Here is a 20,645-nt window from a genome sequence, read left to right as displayed (position 1 = left end):
TTCCTTGTTCTAGTCTCCTTCAAACTTATCCTCACCATCGTCGTTCAGTGGCAGAGAGAGAATTTGGTGAACTGAGCTCAAGGAAAAAACTGTTTCAACTAGCTCTGTATTCCATCTTTTATCCACTGTAAGTAAATCATGTACCCAATTGATGTTTGTTACTGGATTGTTGTTGTTATTGAGTCTAAAAAGGGAGGGTGGAGGTAACTATGGGTCCTCCAAATACACATATTTGTGTCAGATCTTATACCTTAAATCTTTCTCATTTTTTTCTCTAGTACTTTGCCATCTAGGGTTGGTTTCCTTTTCTGAGGGTTAGTGTATCTATGTATTTTCCTTTGATATATGCCAATAGCGAATTAGATTTAGTAATTCCCAATTGTTTACCAGAAGTTAGGTTTTGGCTCTGAGATCCTTAATCTCAATCCGCCTTTTTTTTTTGGTCTGGTCATACAATCCCAACTAACCCAAGTCATTTTTTTCCATTCTCTTCTGACCCTACCAAACTATCTTAGAATCCTATGTATTTCTTCCACTAGAGAATCTGGAAGCTTGAAACATGAAAGCGTATATATTAGAATAGCTTCTTCGACAGCTCTGATACAAACATGTCTGCCACCTACTGATAACAGTTTCCTCTTCCAAGCCTGAACTCTTTTCTAAATTTTATCCTTTATTGCACCGAATGCAGCCCTTTTAAATCTCTGAATAATGGATGGAAGGTTTAGATATTTATCTTGGGCTCCCACATACTCTATGTTAAGTAATTCTACTAGCTGTTGTCTTATGGCGAGTGAGATATTTTGACTAAAAAAACTGCTGATTTGTGGAGGTTAATTTTCTGCCCACTAAGCATCTCATATTCATTGAGTAGAGATAGGATATTATTGTATGATTTCTCATTAGCCTTCCCAAATAAGATAGAGTCATCAGCAAAGAGAAGATGATTGACTATTGGAGACCTTCTGTGAATCTAAATCCCCTGAATAGACCTATTTTGTTCTGCCTTGTGTAACAAATAGGATAATCCTTTCACACAGAATAGAAATAGATAAGGTAATAAGGGATCTTCTTGTCAGATACCCCTTGTTGACTTAAAAAATCCATAAGGTTGACCTTGCACAAGAATAGAGTAAAAAACAGTAGTGACTAGTTCTCTAATCCAAGAAATCCAATTTGGTTCCAAAACTCATTCTCTCCATGATGAACCATAAAAAACTCCACTCAACTCTATCATATGCTTTACTCATATCCAATTTTATAGTCATTTCACATTTCAAGCCACACCTCTTAGTTTTAAGGTAGTGCATACATTCATGAGCTATTAGAGTAATGTCAGAAATTAATCTACCATTTAAAAAACATACTCTGATTTGGATTTATTAAATTATTCATGAACTCCCGAAGTTTATATACCAGAATTTTAGAAATAATCTTATAAAAGATTGATAATAAGCTAATAGATCTGACCTGTGACATATTCTAGCATTCGGGATCTTAGGGATCAAGCAAATCTATGTATGGTTAAACACCTTGAGCATTCTACCTCTACCAAAGAAGTTACGAATCGCCTTAAAAATATCATCACCCACAATGTCCCAATAAAATTGAAAAACCGTGCTGTGAAGCCATCCTCACCTAGAGTACTTTGTGGACAAACGCTGAAAGTGGATCTCTTGATTTTTTTCCTAGAGATTGATCTCATTAGCCTCCGGTTCACGAAAACTGTAACTGGAGGACTGAAATCGCTGAATATGTCACCAGGTTCTAATGGGTTAGTGGATGAAAATATTTTCTTGAAACAATTTTCAGCTACCTAAACAATATTCTGTGGATTTGAAGCTATCTCACTATCGTTCCAAACTAGTCCCAAATTTTATTTTTTCGATTTCTAGCTTGAAACTTTTGATGAAATAACTTTGTGTTGCTATTCCCTTCTTTCATCCATTTGCATTTTGAATTTTTCTTCCAAAAATTTTCTTCTTTTGATAGCTCATTTTCTAATCTTTTCTATACCTCTAACACCTCTGATCCACCAAAATAACCCACTGTCCTCAACTGTTCCAACTTAAGATTTAGTTTTTCAACTATCTTTTTAGAGTTGAATTTGTTATTCTGCTGCCACTCCACTAGATGGTGCCTACAACACTTCAATTTTTGTACCAAAACGTACATAGGTGAACCATTAACTTTCATACTCCAAACTTTCACTATCAGTGCCATTATATCCTTTATCTTGCACCACCACTTCTAAAATTTAAATCTTCTTTGGTAGACCATCTTGGAGAATCCGAATCAAGTAAAAGAGGAGTATAATCCAAACCTTTCTCTGATAATCTTTTACCACCGCATCTACATAAGTCTTCTTCCAACCCCTTTCAACCATAAAACGATCAAATCTCTCCCTAATTAATACCTCTCCAGCCCTCCTATTTGACCATGTGAATCACTGTCCTATCATCCCAATATCAACCAATTGATTATCATCAATAAAATCATTGAAATTTTTAATGGAGGCATCAGACCTCATATTTCTTCTTTCTTTTTCTCCATAATTTGTAATTGCATTGAAATCATCTAAAATGATAAAGCTACCTTCAAATTGCTGAAGTCAAGAAGAGAGTTCTTCGAATTGATTGATTCGAGTTAGTTCATTAGTGCTAAAGTAAACTCCAACCAACCCCCAATTCATATTCTTATTCTTATCTTTAATCGAAGCAATTATGGAAAAAGAGTTCTGAACCAAAATGTATACCTCCACATAATCTTTTCATGCTAGAGCCATTCCTCTTGATGTTTCATTCAGGTCCACTAATGTGAAACTTTGATATTCGCATGATCTGACTTTACGTTCCACCATTTGATATTGGTTTTTACTTTCACAGAGAAAAATCATCTTGGGAGAGTGGGATTGACACATCCCTTTAAGATTGTGGACTGTCAAGGGTCTCTTCAAATCCGACAGTTTCACATTAGGACTTTCATGGTGCATTGGATGCCATTGGATGCCATTGAACAGCTGGCACCCTCCACTGTCTCTTGATCCATATCTCCAACAACTCCTCCAGTTAATGATTCTAAAATTATTTTCAGTTCATCTTTCGCCCTTCTTTTACTCCCAAACAGCATCTCCATCCTTCCATGGTTTGATCTAGCCATTTGTTTCAACCTTTTATATTTGACAGAGTATTCAGCAGTAGGAGTACTTAGCATGCGATTTTCAGTTAGGACCCCTGTGTTAGCATGCTTCGTTTGGAACTACTTTTCCTCTTAACTGAATCTAATTCGAGTTTATAACCATAGCATCCTCTATACTCTTATTATTCTCCTTTTTCTCATCGTCTTTTGTTCCTGACATGACTATTTACTCATTGATCATACCTTTTTTTGTCTTTGACACCGAAGTTTAAAAACTCATCTACCAAGAAGTTTTGGGAGCGATTTCTTTCTGCGAAGAGGCTGACTCGCTTGAAGGCTCTTTTTTTCCTTTGTCCCTTTTATCCTTCTTAGTCTCCACCTTTATACCAATTTGATCAGCTCTGATCCATTCTCCTATCTTATCCTCTCTTAACATTTTTTTTATATCCTCCCAAAATACAACACATGTTTTATTATCATAGCCTATAGTGGCACTATACGTATACACCGTCCTTAGTCTTTCATATCGAACCACCACTCCAATTAGAGACTTGTCAGGACTAGCGACCTTAAGAGAGTGTTTTACAGCTCAATTTTCATCAATAACCACCCTTACTTTGATGATATGTGTCTCTCTCCCTTTAACAACAAACAGTTCCACATCCATCACCTTACCGAACCCTTCACCAAGCTTTCGAGCAACCTCTAGCGTTTTAAAACCTCCTAAAATTAGGCTCATATTGGTATCTCATTGATTAGTTATTTTTCAATGCACACCCCCTCTTTTTAATGCTGGACATGGAGAGCATAGTTTTTGAAAAGTCATGAAAAGTCTCTCTCAATTCTCATAACATCTTACTAGTTATCAAAGAAGAATTGGAATTGATTGTGATCAATCTCCTTTACTTGAAGCCTTACTGGTCTCCCCCAAATTATTTTAAGCGCCCTATTAATGATTTCAGTTGAAAATGATATATCAACAAAAAGTCTTTTAACCAGACTATTAATGCAATTATGAATAGCCCATTTATATTCTTCTCTTGCAATTGGATTACATCATTTCTTTTTTCATTACTCAAAGAAACAGAATGAATTAAATTTCTTCCACTTTCTGCCATGATTCAGGGAGGTAATGATAAGAGAAAATGATAGAGAAGAACTTGTGTTGTATAATGACTCTGAGTTAAAAGTGAAATTATGATATGTGTAGAAAATATTGACTTTAATGGCACAAAATTCTATTAAGTTAAAAACTCTAGCAAAATATATTGACCTTTAATGACATTTTTTCAAATATCAATTTCATATAAAGATAATTATATATAAATATCTACTAAAAATAAAATATTAATGTAATGTGTTGATTAATATTAATAAAGGTATTAATCATGATCTTTCTCTAGAAAGTTTGACTAACTCAATTCAAGTAGTCCAAATTTTATTAATTTCATAAATGGAATGAATTAAGGAGTAAGGAGTAAGGAGTAAGGAGTAAGGAAGAAGAGAGTGTAGCATAAACACCATTCCCACACCTTGCAACTTACCTTTTCTTCTCTCTCAAATCTGAATCTCATCGTCGTCGTCTTCTTCTTCTGAATCTCTTCATCACATTCACTCTCATTCGTTCTTCATGAGCACTACTCAACCGCTTCCACTTTCAGTTTCAGGGGTATATTCTCTCTCTCTCTCTCTCTCTCTCTCTCTCTCTCTCTCTCTCTCTCTCTCTCTCTGAGATCAGAATCAAAATCAGATCTTGCTTTCAATTTTCGTTCTTTTTTATTCTTTCTCACACTCACCAATTTGAATTCCAATTGCAATCGGTTTCAGGGCGCAAGCCCGTTCTCAATGTCAGGGTTCACGCGTCTCTGCAAAGGCCTCGTTGTGGTGCTCGTTGCTGCTCACATTGTCGTTACCGTCTTCCCCTCTGCCGTTACCTACGTCGCTCTCATTCCCGCAAGGTCTCTCATTCATTGATCCAAACAAACATAAATGCTCTCGTGTATATGCTTCAAAGTCTCAGTCTTTCTAGTCAAGTCACACTGTTTCTGAGCCATAGTTTATTTTTACTTAGTTCATTGTTTCTGACCGCAATCTGTTTGGTAAAATGTCAATGTGTTATTATCACAATTGTAAAGTGCTTTTTACTTGATATGCTTACTCTTTCCTGTTTATTGATCCCAACTCAAATTTTGGATAGTATTGTGGAAGCATCATCAACTAAGTTTTCTTTTTGAGTGTTGGGTTTTTTTGTGGATAATTGCTTGTTTTTGTGACCCTAAAATCATTCGGCAAATTTGCATCTTCAACTATTGGTGTTTGTGTCTTGTGTTGGACATCTGCATTTGATTTGAGAGGTACCTTTCCTCGCATTTGTCATGATGAAGTTCTCTTCATAGAAGTAGTAAATAGATAGACTTCAATCTACTGCAGACGTGCTTAGTGTAGAGTTGTTGTCCTTTCAATGCTTGCAAGGATTCCAACCATGAAAAAATACGAAATTCACACCACTGATAATTAGAGTTTTTTTATTTGAAAGTTACTTACCTGATGGTTTCATTTTGCAGGACAATCCCATTTGGCTGGAACCTTATTACAGCTGGTTACATTGAACAATCTATATATGGGGTATGGGCTTACTGTTCCTTCATATTAAGTTTCTATATTTTCTTCATTGTATATCCTGAATCTGTTCATTGCATTAAGGAAAATTTCACAATTAACATTCAATTTCATATTATTTTATAGGTAGTGGTCAACACCATTGGTCTTCTGTTCATTGGGAAGCTGCTCGAACCAGTTTGGGGTCCTAGGGAATTCATAAAGTTTATCTTTATAGTTAACGTTCTGACTTCTGTGTGTATTTTCATCACTGCTATTTCTTTATACTACATTAAGACGCAGGAGACTTACCTGTAAGTATTTAAAATCCATTATCATCGTACTATCTGGGATGATATTTTCTGTTAGTTTCTCATACTATTATCGAACTTATTTTGTTCTTGTAAGATTTTCCACTTCTCCACACCTTACACTGCATTTAGACTCTTGATTTTTTTGTTTGAAGCTAAATAGACTGTTTGAAGCTTGATTACTTAGTCTCTTTTAGGTTCAACATTTAGAAGACCATCCTTCCGGCAGTATTCATAAAGCAGAAAATTGAAATTGTGAAATAAGATTATTTTTGTAGGTCCTTCAGGTCTTGAAGTTACTTTATATAAATATGCTGTCTGCTGAGTTATGTAAGACATTCTGTGTACTATTTGCTCCTTGATCCATTTCTGTAGATCTAATACCCTTGCAATGTTCTAGTTATATGCCACTTTCTGGATTTCATGGGGTAATATCCGGTTTGTTGGTCGGCATCAAGCAAATCATACCAGATCAAGAACTTCCTGCCCTTAAGATAAAAATGAAGGTTTGTTATTCTAAACCTGTTCCTTTGGTTATAATGCATTGCTTTCCAGCAACATCAGTTTTATGTCAATGCCCTAAAATATGGTGCCACTTCCATTTCTATTCAGTGGTTGCCGTCTATCAATGTATTGTGTTCTATTGCTACGAGCTTCTTCACGCTGGAGGCAATGTCATATCTTCCAGCTATAATATTTGGCACATACATGAGCTGGATTTACCTTAGGTACTGGCAGAGGAAATCAGAAACAAAGTATAGGGGTGACCCAAGCGAGGATTTTGCATTCTCTACATTTTTCCCTGAGATTTTAAGGTAAACTAGAGTTATATTTTGACCATCATATATGATAAATTATAAGTTCCTTAGTCTTAGTCTCAGCAACCTCTGATCATCTATATCTTTTGCTTCCTTGCAGGCCAGTTATAGACCCTATTGCATCAATATTTCATCGAATGCTATGTGGAAGATCCAGTGCATCTAATGATGCTCAAGGCTACTCCCTAGGAGCTGAACCTTTGCCGGGTTCTGACTCCATTGAGGCAACTAGGAGACGGTAATCTCACAATGCTTTGATTTAGTTCAAATTTTATTAGTTGTGTATAAGAAAAAAGGACAAACAAATGCACAAGTAGTGAAGTTCTGAGGAGGGTAGATGTACACAGCTTTACCCTTGTAAGCACAGATGCTTACAGGATCTGCCTTTAAATTCTGGCTGTAATGTATTGCTTGCTAGTAAAATTATTCAAGCTAGAAGAGAAGAGAAAAAGCTGTGAGAAGCACTGTTTATTTGTTTTAGACTTTTAGTCAATTTCAGAAGTTAATTGCAGTCATTAGTGTAGTAACTAAACTAGATGAAAAATCTCATAACTGCGAGTGTTGTTGTTTCTTGTAGGGAAAGAGGCGCAAGAGCACTGGAAGAAAGGTTGGCTGCTGCAAAGAGTGCAGGAGAGTTGCCAACAGATGCTGCACAAAATGTATGATTTGTTAGCTATTTTTGTAAATTCTGAATAGTTCGGCGAAATGAAGCTATCGAAATTGTTAATGTTCCAGAGCTGTTAAAGTAATGAAAAACATTTTTGTGATTTCGTCCGTGTCCTTGAGCAAGATTCTTAATGTGCATTTTTGGCTTGGACTGATATTTTTATGAAACTTTAAAGTTTCTCTTTGTTGTGCATTTTCCAAATTAAATATGTAAAAAAGTGGTGTATTTATTTCCTCACATAAAAAATTCAAAGGTAACTTGATTATTAAACTGCTTGAAAGGTTTGAATCTCTTGTTAGTTTTCATTCCAATGTTTTATTGTTTTGAAGAATGGTTGTTCGGAAACTATGAAATATAAAAAGTGGCGCCAAAGTTGTATACTTTATCCCAAGCAAGAGTTGCTACATATCCACAATTTGAGATATATTCATAGTATGAAATATTAGTAACTTGATTTTAACTTTGCAAATTAGTTATTAGTGAAATATAAGTCACAAAATTGACGGGGACCCCCAACAAATATTAAAGAGAATTATGTTAGAGGCAAGAATTTATTGGCAAAGCTTTTCCTTTTTAAAGTTTGTCTATTGAAAGATTAAAAGAAACAATATAAAAAGAGTTATCCTTGTCATAATTGATTAATAAGAATTTAAGACCTATATGAAAACTTACTAATCAATATACATTCAAGGTTTAATTAGTGTGTTAGTCTCTATAATTTTATTGAATTTTCAATTAGGTTTTATATTTTTTTTCTTTATAGTTTTACTGAATTTTCAATTAGGTTCTTATATTTTTTTTTTCAATTGAATCTCTATACCATATTAGATTTTGTAATCAAATCTCAGTCGTTACAAAAATATTAGAATTAACAAAATATTCTGTTAAACAAAATAAATATGCCTAATACTTGAATAAATATTTTATTTTGTATTAATTCTAATGTTTTTGTAACAACAAAAATTTAATTATAAAATCTAATATGGTATAAAGACTCAATTGAAAAAAAAAAGTATAAAAACTTAATTAAAAACTCGATAAAATTATAAAGACCAACATAATAATTAAACCTATATTCAAACATGAGGTTAAGTGTGCTACGACCACCCAAAAAAGAGAATATTACATTTAAGAAATATAATTCCAAGGTGCCATTGTATGTATCATTCCACTTTGGTCATTAAATTTTTACATCTATTATACAGAAAATCATCAAATCACAAAATCATCAAATCACATTCATAGGACACCCGAACTTCCATAGTTTCAGGATACAATATCAAAGCAAATTGAAAAAATAAAATGCCAAATTTATCGGCTTCATAGTTTTTCTTCAAGCTATGAATCTGTATGTATCAGTCATCTTTCAAGTGCTTCTCCAGCAAAATATTGTTTGTGAATCATTCTCCTGCAATCTGCATAAAACATATCCAATTGGCCCCAATTACAAATGCATTCAACAAAACTCAAAACATATACTCTAATAAAGCATAACTTAGGAGCAACAATAATAACAAACAATTAAAAGTTTAATGTTGGGAGTTTAAATTGTGTTCAACCTTCCTTATCATTCCAAAGTGCTGCAGCATAGTTGTTTAGAGGACTCTCCAGGTTAGGTTCTGTCATTCAAAAGTTAACTACTCAGCCAAGCAACAAATTTGAATGTGAATGCAAAACTTGAATAGGGAGAATAACAGACCTTCCAACAGACTTTGAATTGATAGAAGAATAGTTCTGCAATCATAAGCTGAAGACCACTTGTCCTACAGAAGCGAAAAAATATAACATTCATTAGCTGAGAGATTGAGATTGGTCGAAACATTCAACGATCTTTGTATGGAGATGCGACACAAGCTGACATTTTTTTTTCCTCTTTATATATATGCATGTATCCAGGCATCCATAATAAAAAAATGGTAGATCCAAACCCTTGGAGCCAAATCTGGATCTTCAAGTTAATGAATACCTGAAGGATATCAAGACAAATGTTGCCAAACTGATCAACATTTGGATGAAAGCACGTCGACTCGAACTTCACTTGAGGCGGCTTAAAAGGATATTCCAGGGGAAAACGTAGGGAGAGTTTATAAGATAAACCCTCGTATAGAGTTCCTTTTCCACCTTCAATTGTGCCAATCCATGTAAAAATGCTCTCACCATCAGGAAAAGCAGATACTCCAAGATCGCCTCCACTCATCTGCAAGTAAAAGTAACCATCAACATTATAGTGCTTGTGAGATGATGATAACAAATTGAGTATAAGACGAAGGCAAGCATAACAGGTTGGTTTCTTAAAAAGATCCAAGGATATCCAGCAGCATATTTTACACAATTTCCCACCCTATTATAGATGCTGATTTAAAAAACTAAACACAATTTCAAACAATCAATTACATCTATAACACTATGCCACTATCAATATTCAATAGCATTAAGATTGAATTACAGAAGTTAGCTATTTGTTTCCACGGGAATATGTATAGGCTTTTGAAGCATATTCCAAGAAACTGAGGATAGCTGAAAACAGCATATTTTACATTACTTCCCACCTTAATAGGTTGATTTATAAAAGGAAAAATAATACACAGAATTTTAACCAGTCAGAATAGAGCACTAAAACCTGATTATTTTTTTCATTGGATGGATCAACACTTATTGAATGAAAACAGGATGTGGATAAATAGAATGAACACCAAAAATCATGAATATGTAAATACTAAATACCTGAAAGCCATTATACTTTTTTTGTTCTTGAAAGTTTTCAAAAAAGGGAAAGGGTACTGATATAGGAAGCTAACAATCAAACCCCCCCCCCCCCCCCCCCCCTCTTCCCTTCCTTTCCTTTCCTTTTTTTTTTGTTTTGATGCAACTGTCACATGTTTTACTCAACAATGGCAAGTAGCACCCTAAGTCCTAATATATTTCACAACCAAATTAACCATTCTTGTAGCCCTAAACTGCACCTGCAGTCACATGCACCATAAGTTTATACTAGCAACTGGAGAATCAATACAAATTGCATATGGATCAATTCTATAACCGATTCCTTCTTCTGATTAATATTTAAAGCGGGAAAAGAAAGAAAGAAAGAAAGAAAAGACCAATCCCCAATAAATAAATCAAGCAAAATGAGATATACCATGAGAGCCATTAATTCCTTCTGGAGTCTGCAAAAATCAAAACAAACAAAACCATTAAAATTCAAAAACAATACATATCAAAAACACTAAATATAGAAACTATATATATTAAGTATAAGTATAATACTCATGCGTCAATTTCATACGTGAATAGTTAAAACTCCAAACAAAATTTAAATCCGAATCCACTTTCCATAAAGAAACAAAGAAGACATTCAAAAGCACCACCAAATTACGGTTTCTTTTCTTTCCCTTTTTCCAATTTGATTAGGAAAAAGTACAAATCTTCAAAGATTTCTCGTGTTTTCCAGAGAATCAAACAGTAATAAGACTTAAGAAAGAGAAGACAAAGAACTCATCAACTGATTCTAATAAACCTTTGCGACACGGAGGTGGTATCAACGGGTTGAGGAGAAGCGAGAGGCTTCTTTGACGGTGGCACGGCGGAGCTCGGACGATGGCGATTCGGCGGCGGCGAAGCGGCGGACGGGTTCTCGGCGGCGGAGTTGGACCGCACCTCCATGGATTCTGGCGGCGGCGATGACGGAGTCCAAATAGGAGTGGGGAAAAGATTAACGGCTGAGATTTAATCAACGGAGGCAGAACAAAAAGAAAAAAAAAAAGAAAAAGAGAGAAAATTTTTCTTTTTTCTGTTTCTGATTTCTCTCTTCTGAGTGAAACAATAATTTGGTTTGTGGTTGTTGGTTACAGCTTACAACTGCTAGTGTTCCACTGTGTTTAAACCTAATTTACATGTAACTACCCTAATTTAATTTGGATTACTATTTCTTAATTTCTTTGTTGCATTAAATAATGATTAATATTCTGAAATGATTGAAAGGAATCCAACTAGAGAAGTGATAAACTGATAATCATGCAATGATCCAAAAGCATACACGTAAAAAGGAAGGGATAATGGAGTTATAAAATGCTTTCATTATTATAAAGTTTTACAATTATATTTAATTATAGTGTATTTTTTGTTTCTTATTAGGTTGATACTACTCCTGTGTATCTCTTTTATTCTATATGAGTGTCGTTAAACATCATAATCGAAACTTTTTATTACTCATCAAAAAATAAAAAAATCAAGTTCATCTAATAATATAAAATTTCATTATTTGTTCAAATTTTTATACACGGACGTAGAAGATAACTCACATAAATGAGTTAAATTTTAAAGTGGTATCTGAACTTGTAATTGAATTTTATAGTCGTTTCTAAATTTGTAATAATCTTAATATTGTTTTTGAATTTAACAAAAGTGACTTACTGTCATCTCTAAAATATTTTTCGAAAATATTCTTTAACAGCGTGATGATATGTACGGAAAGACACCACGATAGACAGATAACAGCTATATAACGTAGCTGTTATTATATTTAACTCAATTTAGTCTCTGAGATGATTTATAACCTTAATCCCCAATTTGAGTTCCAATAATTGTGTCTACCGTTAGAATTCACTCTCTTTCTTTTTCACTGCTCTCATTTTTTTTTTCTGTCATATCTCCTTCAACCAAAGCAGCATAATCAAATAAGATGAACCCAAATAACACCCATGCAAATTTAATTTAACCTCTGATGAATCTCACACCATTACCTCCTCCAAAATCACACAAAAATTCAGTAACTCCTTAAGCCCAGAAACTATTTCTACTGTCAATTACCTTCTGAATGAGTTGCCATTGTCGATTGAGGAGTTGAATGAGATGCATGAGCTTCTCATCTTCTTAAGCCAGGAAACCATTTTCATGTGCTCACCATGAGTGCTAAAAGTTGAAAGAACTATATTGGCGTAATCAATATCAATCTCAAAGCCATCTCTCTTCATTTATTCCGCAACTCTCTGCAAATCATGGAACAACCCCAACCTCCCACAACTATACATAATAAACTTCAACTCAAAAGTTAAAAGGTCAATTCCTCCACCATTGCCTCTCAAATCCTCAACCAAATCCTCGGCTTCACAAGACTTATCCATTGCACACAAAGATCAAGCAATTTATAGTAGAAAAGAGCAAGTTTTCTGTTTTGAGATTCGAGCTTGGAAGTGGTCTCAAAGACCAGAATTTCAACTTTCTCAAAACGACCTAGTTGATCAAAAAACACTGCAAGGTCAAAAACAATGACAGGATTTCAAGTGAACCAGGGAGCTTGGGCGATACATGAATAAGACTGCGAAATTTAGGGAAATTAGAAAATGAAAAAAGAAGAAAAGAATTTAGAGTTTACGGCACTTAAAGAAAGAACGAGAGGAAAAAGGTGAGAAAAGGAGGAAGAAGGAGATAAAAGATGAGAAAACTCTAATAAATATAGATACAAATTATGTATGTAAATTCTAAAAAATTTAAATACAAATTATATTGATTCATGTGTACACAACTCTAATAAATATAAATACAAATTATATATTTATTGTGTACAAAATATTTATAAATATAGATACAAATTATTGTTGATTAAATATTAATAAAAAATAAAAACATTTACTGATCATATAACATTATTCTTAATTAATTTAATCTCTAAATAATTAATAAAAAAAATCCCACGAATATATAACTCACACATCATATTATCATTTTTTTCCAACATTAATTCTTCAACTCTTTCAACCTCCAAGTTCTGAAATGTTGAGAGTGCTATTCCCTCTATTCATAGTAGTTCTGGATATTATCTATAATTTTTTTAAGGGTTAAGCTAGTATCACAAATTAATTCGCTCCAAGAGTCCAATTCATGGAGTTTTATTATTTTGTTCAAATATGCCAACAGAAAGAGACGTGCTTCCCACGTTTATGTTATCCCCTTTACTTGATTAAAATCCATCTATGTATTCTTATTATTATTAGAAATAAAGAAGAGCAATTCCAAGATAAATAATTCCTATGGCATCATCTAGTAATAAAGTTTAGGATTTAGAAACTGGTCCCCTCTCTTCTTTGGACGAAACTTAACAATCAAACCCTTCAAACCTTCATTAAATATTCACCCAAACTCTGTTGCTTTGGGCCTGTCCAATCTTGGAGATTTTCACATGAAAAAATAATAAATGAAAAGAAAAAATTATTGACAAAAAAAAACATTTATTTTCTATTCTTTTCGACTCGACCATCAAGAAACAGAAGAACAGCACACAACACAAGAGCATTCGACATTGTCATCAAGTTCTGAAATAACTTAGGGGAAATGAAATGATAGTTCTCAAAAAATAAATTATTAACAAGTTATTATATATTTGAATATAAATATATATATTTTATATGTTTTAATATATATTTTATATATATATATATAAATATTTTTTAGTATACATATAATATAATTAATACACTAATATTAAAAAAATATGTACAAGCTTCACAATCTCTCAAAAAGATATAAGTTGTCTATTAATAAAAATATTTGAAGACATAATTTTACTATAATATTTTTTATTTATAATCATAGTTTTTTCGGTTATGGTAAAAAATCATGATTATAGATTCTCTATAATCACGATTATTTGTTATGACCTAAAAAGACTTTTGGTTATCGTGATAAAAAAATATTTATGGTCATAATTTTTTTAAAAACGTTGTTCTAAAATAGTTTATGGTCATGATTTGAAGGTAACCTAAAGAAATTTATAGTTACGGTTTTAAAGAGTGGTCTAAAATGGTCTATGATTATAATTTTTCAAACAATAATGACCTAAAAGAATCTATAGTCACGGTTTTAAGAGATGACTTAAAGGGGTCTATGGTCACGATTTTGAGAAGTGGCCTAAAAGGATCTATGATCACGATTTTTTAAAAAATAGTAACCAAAAAGGGGTCTACGGTCACAGTTTTAGAGGATGACCTAAAAAGTCTATGATCATGATTTTACAGAAAAGTTACCTAAAAGGAGTCTATAGTCACGATTTTGGAGAGTGATCTAAAAATATCTATGATTACAATTTTGCAGACTAATCTAAAAGAGTCTATGGTCATAGTTTTACAAAAAAAAAGGACCTAAAAAGGAGTCTATAATTACAGTTTTAGATGATGACCTAAAAAGACCTATGATCACAATTTTAAAGAATAACTTAAAATGGATCTATAGTTACGATTTTGAAGAGTAACTTAAAAGAATCTGTTGTCACGATTTTATAAAAAGATGACTTAAAAGGAGTCTATAATAATAATTTTGGAGGATGGCATAAAGAAATTTATGGTCATAATTATGAAGTGTGACTTAAAGGATTTATGTAAAAGTATAATCCAGAAAGATCTATGATTGTGATTTTAAAAAAATAATCTAAAAAGATTTATAATTACAATTTTATAGAAATGTGACCTAAAAAGTCTATAACCACGAAATCAATCTCCATAATTTTTTTTCCCCTTCTGTTATATTGTATTGCTTATTCTACATAGCATTATTTGTATTTTTACTTTTTAGTCGCAGTTGTCTAATAATATAAGCATATATAGATAAGCAAGTGGAGATTAAGGTGCTAATTCCGTCCAATCCCAATGCATATACTTCAACCTACTTTTTCTTTTCTTTTCTTTTAATTTTCAGATATACTTGAACCTACTTTATGTTATAAAATTCAAAACCGTACACTGAAAAAGAAAATGCAAAAGATAAAGTGATGGTCTGTTATGACCCTCGGATAAAGCAAAATCAAGCTTTTGTACAAAAAATAAAGCACATCAAAGGAGGAGGAAGCTGATTGAAGCAGAGGCCATTGATCGGTGGATAAAGCTTCTTAGCTAATAAAGCCGTTCTCTCCTGTCATGCAACCATCTCCACCTTCACAAACAAAAAACCACACATCATATGACTCATACCATCATACATATTAAATCTTTACACAAACATCACAATGATTAATTGTTAATAAAAATGAAGTAATATAACTTATTCTTATTTTGAGGAGATTGAACATGATCTTTTTTTTATTTTTAATTCTTACCGCATTCTTGAATTATTGAATCATATTATTTTTTATTTATCGTTTTACTATTTTTATTTAACAAATTATATTAATATTTAAAAATATTACAAAAAAGGCCAACAGACGCATTAGTATTTATTGGGACGTTAGTAATAATATTCTTTCTGTTCTACTGAAATACATGTTGTTTAATTTCAATAATAGAATTTAATCTGCATATCACTACTCAAATAAATTAGCTAAATATATGAATTTGATTAAATAATTATGTAAAATTTATAATTCTAAACCATTCTGAATCAGTTGATTCAACTAAATTAACAAAAAATTGACAACTAAAGCGATTCCGTACATGGAGAAAATCAAGATACAAGCAAACAAATAAAAATAAAACAAAAAATAGGCAAAAATATTGATAAGTCGATCAAACTAATACAATTTTTAGTGCTTAATTATCATAAAATAATAAAATATAAAAAACATTATTTCAAGTATAAATATAATCTAAGTTAAAATTTTAAATTTTTCTACCTTTAATTTTATTAGCTGATATAATTCTGAAACAATTTTTTTGTACATCAAAATTAAACTTTTAGGTAGTGTTTGTTTTAATATATTGACACAGAAATTGAAAGATTGAAACTTGGTATTATGTTTGTTGGTTTAGAGATTGGTACTAAAATTTAAGTCTCTATTTTCAAAATTTCAATATTTTAGTACTTCTAAAAAGTGGAGATACAACGACTTTGGATACGGATGCAGACTGACATTTTAATAACATTTTATACTTAAAATTTATTTCAATTAATTATTTTAACTTTATTCTTTGTACAAATTAAATTAAAATTTCATCTTTATTTCAAGTTCTATCTCCTATTTTATACTAAATATAATAGTAAATTTCAATCACAAAAAAAAAACATAATAGTAAGATTTATTTTAATTTTTTTTCTCTCAATCTCAGCCTCAGTCTCTCAGTCTCTTCCAAAAACTACCAAATTTTAACAAAATGATAAGGAAAAATAGTGAAAGAGAGGAAGCAACTGACCAATAGTAATCCCATCTAGGCCTGACTTTGGTGATCCTGTTATGACCATAGGGATAATCAGTCTGAGCCCTCCTTGCATTCCTGAAAGCACAGCAACCAATGGTGTAGATCCCAATGAGAAGGACAAGCATGACAAGAGTGAGCACAGAGAGCTTGTGCCAGTTCCTTCTTATGTCTTCAAGAACACCAGCTTTGCATGAATCACACTCATAGCACAGCAAGTTTGGGGCATTGTTCCACCTGTAGCAATCAGGATCTTGTTCTTCTTCGTTGTACATTCTTGTTGCTTCCTCTTCCATGTTGTTGCCGTAAGTGCATGCTGTTGGTGGTTTGCAACATCCAGACTGTACGGTTACATAAAATTAAGAGTGAGATTCGAATTCGTGATTTAGATTATATTATTTGAATGTGGAAACTCAGGTGCAGTCAATTTCACGTAAAGTTGATACCTGAGAGCTGTTAGATGATTTGACTGATTTCACTAAATTTTCATCTAACGACTCTCAAATATCAACTTCACGTGAAGTCAACTGCACCTGAGTTTTCATCTTATTTGAACTATAATTCGTTCACTTTATTTTTTAATATATAGTTCATAGTCATAGTGTAAAAAATATTTCAGATACAGTACTCCTTTAATTCATAAAGATAGTGTTAGATATTAATTTTATGATTCATCGTAATGTTTGAAATGAACATCTTATTTCTATGTTAAAATTTTATTTTAATTTTTTAGCCAATATATATTTTTTTTCTAAAAATTTCCATTTCCTTTGTTAATTATCACCTTCTTTTAAATAGCAGTGATAATCGTATGTAGTAATTTAAAAAGGAAAGTGAGAGAAGAATTAAAAAATAAGAGCAAAATTAGAATTTAACTAAACCCTTAAACATTAAAAGTATTAGTGAGCTTTGGTAAAGATTAAGGTAGACATGGTACCGAAACAAAATAAATAAATATATAATATAATTATGTAAATATGTATAGTAGTTAAGCTGGAGGGAGATAAAAAATATTTAAAATTATCTTTACCTTTTTTTTTTTATATGGGTTACAATAATAAATGAACTTTTTAATTTAGCTTTTTACTTCACTAATTCAACTTTAATTAGTTATTAAAAGCTTTACTTAGCATGTAAACTAAAAAGATGCAAAAACATAAAAAATAATATTGTATCTAACAAATTGGAAATGTTTGATAATAAAATAAAATCAATCAAAAACAGCCATAACTTCTTATTTTTGTGATTGTTAGTCATTAACTAGCCATCAATGATGATTTGATGGTGTGAGATTTCATCCAATGGCTCATTTTTTTCTGCTGGTTACATGCTGACCAAAATTCAATAAAACTGCTGGTCCCTTAGACTTTTTTTTATTAATTATTACGAACAATTAATGAATGTTAAATAAGACAAATTCTGATTATATTTTTATTTTATCTTCCTAACATTACCACTACCAGAGATTGACAAAAATGAAGTAAATGAAATTATTGAAAAAAAGAATTGTACCTGTATTGGTGACATATCCTTCTGCATGTAATCTAAAGGAGTCCAATTGATAACATTAGAACAAGTGTTGGAGTCAAAAATGCAACTCTTAATAGTATTCCAATATCTAGGATCTTTAATTCTCTGTCTCAACCATGGTGAATAATCCTCAAGATGATACTCTTTATACACCCTACCAGGAACTTCAACACCACCACCTTTACTTGTCACACCAAAACCAAACATAGTCAAACCAATGAGTGCTGCTATTAGAATCAACATCACCACCAGATAAATCCACAGTGCACATGCCACATGAAAACATGCACCAATGAAACCAGCCAGTGAAATCACCAGCACTATGAACCCTATCACAAGAAGTGGTGTTTGTAGAAAATTTGCACATCTTGTGCTGCTCCTTGCCATCCATAACCCTGCTCCAATTATTGGAATTGATGCTAGCAGTGTCAACAAATTCAAGAAACCAATCACTGTGTTGCTGAACCTATACATCATGATAATAATTTCTTGTGACTTGTGTTCTGTGGTGCCTCTTAAAAAGGGTTAGTGCCAATTATTTTTTATTTGTTTGTGGCTAAAAATCAAATCTTTTTCTTCTTTTTGCTGCATCAGTGTATCAGGAAACTTTAATTGGAGTATGTGCAGATATCTATATATATATAAATATCTAATTATCTTCATCTTAGTTATTAAGGAAGTTGTATTTTTATTTCAGATGACAAATTTGCCCTTCTTCACTTATTTTATTATAGTCACAAATTTTGACATGTTTGTCCATATAGCTGATGGCATAATTCTATGGTTCTCAGAATTAGACCGAATTAATTGGTTTAATTAAAAGCGAAAATTTATGTGAAGTCGATTTTATATGAAGTTGATATTTGAAAGTCGTTAGATAAAAATTTAGTCAAATCAGCCAAATCATCTAACAGTTCTTATCAACTTCACGTGAAATTGACTTTACCTGAGTTTCCATCTTAATTAGATTAATCATGAATCGATTATTAAATCGGTTTAGTTCAGATAAAAAATTAATTAATAATAATAAATTAGTTAATTTGTTTAAAATAATAAAAAAATATATTTTATATATAAATATATTATTTTATTATATCTAATTTAATCTCATTTAAATTTTAATTAAATTTTTAAATTTTTAATTCTACTAGTTTAACGTTTTTAAAACTCTTATAAATTCCATTATTCCATGTGCGTTTAGACAAGGCATGGAAGGAATTTAGGGCAAGCTAATGGTCATTTTGGTAATAACATCATTTGTGCATGTTGCTTTTTAGGGTATGGACCCCATTTTGGACTTGTTTACTAAGGAAGATCATGGAACATAGAAATTGGAGTATTCTTGAATAAGTATTATAGAATAGTAGCACCATATATGGATCAATGGATGCTCTTTCTTTTTTTTTTTTTTTCTTATCCTTGTCACTTGTTCTGATGATATTAAAGAAGTTCCACCAAGCTCTGATTTGTCATTGCCAAATCATACTTTAGCAAAGCATCTTGTCTTGTTACACTTATTCTAACATGGGAGTTTCTATTCAAACAAAATAATTCTCACTTTGTCAATGAATTAAATTCTTTTATTCGCATACCAAACTCTACACAAATGTATTAGCTTGTCTAATATTCTTTATTATCATCATTTATAATGACATTTTATTCGTATACTACGGTTTAATTATACTGTTGATTTTATTATTTTGTTAAATTTATAATAAATTTTTTATATTTTTTAATTAAATTTTTATACTGTTTTTAATTTTATAATTAAATTATTTTTACATAAAAAATATTAAAATTAATAAAATATTTTTCTAAAAAAATATGTGATCAAATATCTAATTATGTTCTTTATTCTAGATATTTTTAGTTTACAAAAAAATATTTTGTTAATTTTAATATTTTTTACACTAAAAAAATCTATTTACAAAATAAAAAATAATATAAAGACTTAATTAAAAAATATAAAAATTTAATTAAAAATTTGATAAAATTATAATAACTAACATAATAATTAAATCATTTATGTTAAACTTGATAAGATGTAATTCACCACAAATATAAAAAAAAAATTGTTTTATTAATATTATTTATGAGTGCAATATAAATGAATAGATGATATATTCCATGATTCGCCTACACAATAAAAAGAACAAGAGTGATAAGTGATGAGTATCGTTTATGTATGGTGATTAAAATGGCTATCGTTTGTTTTCGTGTTGGATTTAAACTATGCTCAAGATAGAATTGAATTTATTCATAGTTCTAGTTGATTCAAAAGTGAATATATTCTTGTTCATGTGAGTGGTTGAACTTGAATCAACATCAACTAAAGGAAAACTTTCTTCTTTTTTTTTTTTGTGCATTAAGGAGACAATGGTTATGTGGCCACTTTCTTTTGTGGGCTCATTTATGAGCTCTTACAGTATAACTAACTATTGGTAAAAAGCTTTGAAATCCATAT

At 31.4% G+C, this 20,645-nt stretch overlaps 3 protein-coding genes across 3 annotated transcripts; 1 reads left to right on the top strand and 2 right to left on the bottom strand.

The window, feature by feature from the left end:
- Positions 1-4,548: 4,548 nt before the first annotated feature.
- LOC112712587 (rhomboid-like protein 19) lies at positions 4,549-7,632 on the top strand. The gene is made up of 8 exons (XM_025765515.2): positions 4,549-4,807; positions 4,966-5,096; positions 5,703-5,763; positions 5,884-6,050; positions 6,448-6,553; positions 6,660-6,862; positions 6,966-7,103; positions 7,443-7,632. The coding sequence occupies exons 1-8, from the start codon at positions 4,769-4,771 to the stop codon at positions 7,528-7,530; spliced, it is 933 nt and encodes a 310-aa protein (XP_025621300.1). The 5' UTR covers positions 4,549-4,768; the 3' UTR covers positions 7,531-7,632.
- A 988-nt stretch (positions 7,633-8,620) lies between these two features.
- On the bottom strand, positions 8,621-11,809 carry LOC112712585 (uncharacterized). Its single transcript, XM_025765514.3, has 6 exons — positions 11,050-11,809; positions 10,672-10,699; positions 9,499-9,729; positions 9,232-9,295; positions 9,092-9,151; positions 8,621-8,947 (listed from the first exon to the last, which is right to left on the bottom strand). Exons 1-6 carry the CDS (start codon positions 11,193-11,195, stop codon positions 8,892-8,894), a joined length of 585 nt encoding a protein of 194 aa, XP_025621299.1. The 5' UTR covers positions 11,196-11,809; the 3' UTR covers positions 8,621-8,891.
- A 3,336-nt stretch (positions 11,810-15,145) lies between these two features.
- LOC112712584 (tetraspanin-6) lies at positions 15,146-18,919 on the bottom strand. Its single transcript, XM_025765513.3, has 3 exons — positions 18,164-18,919; positions 16,649-16,992; positions 15,146-15,455 (listed from the first exon to the last, which is right to left on the bottom strand). The coding sequence occupies exons 1-3, from the start codon at positions 18,656-18,658 to the stop codon at positions 15,416-15,418; spliced, it is 879 nt and encodes a 292-aa protein (XP_025621298.1). The 5' UTR covers positions 18,659-18,919; the 3' UTR covers positions 15,146-15,415.
- Between the last annotated feature and the right edge of the window lie 1,726 nt (positions 18,920-20,645).

This window comes from Arachis hypogaea, chromosome 9, assembly GCF_003086295.3.
Source record: "Arachis hypogaea cultivar Tifrunner chromosome 9, arahy.Tifrunner.gnm2.J5K5, whole genome shotgun sequence".
In the NCBI taxonomy this organism is placed as follows: Eukaryota; Viridiplantae; Streptophyta; class Magnoliopsida; order Fabales; family Fabaceae; genus Arachis; species Arachis hypogaea.
The sequence above is the reverse complement of the archived record's forward strand: the minus strand, read 5'-3'. Positions and strand labels throughout refer to the sequence as shown.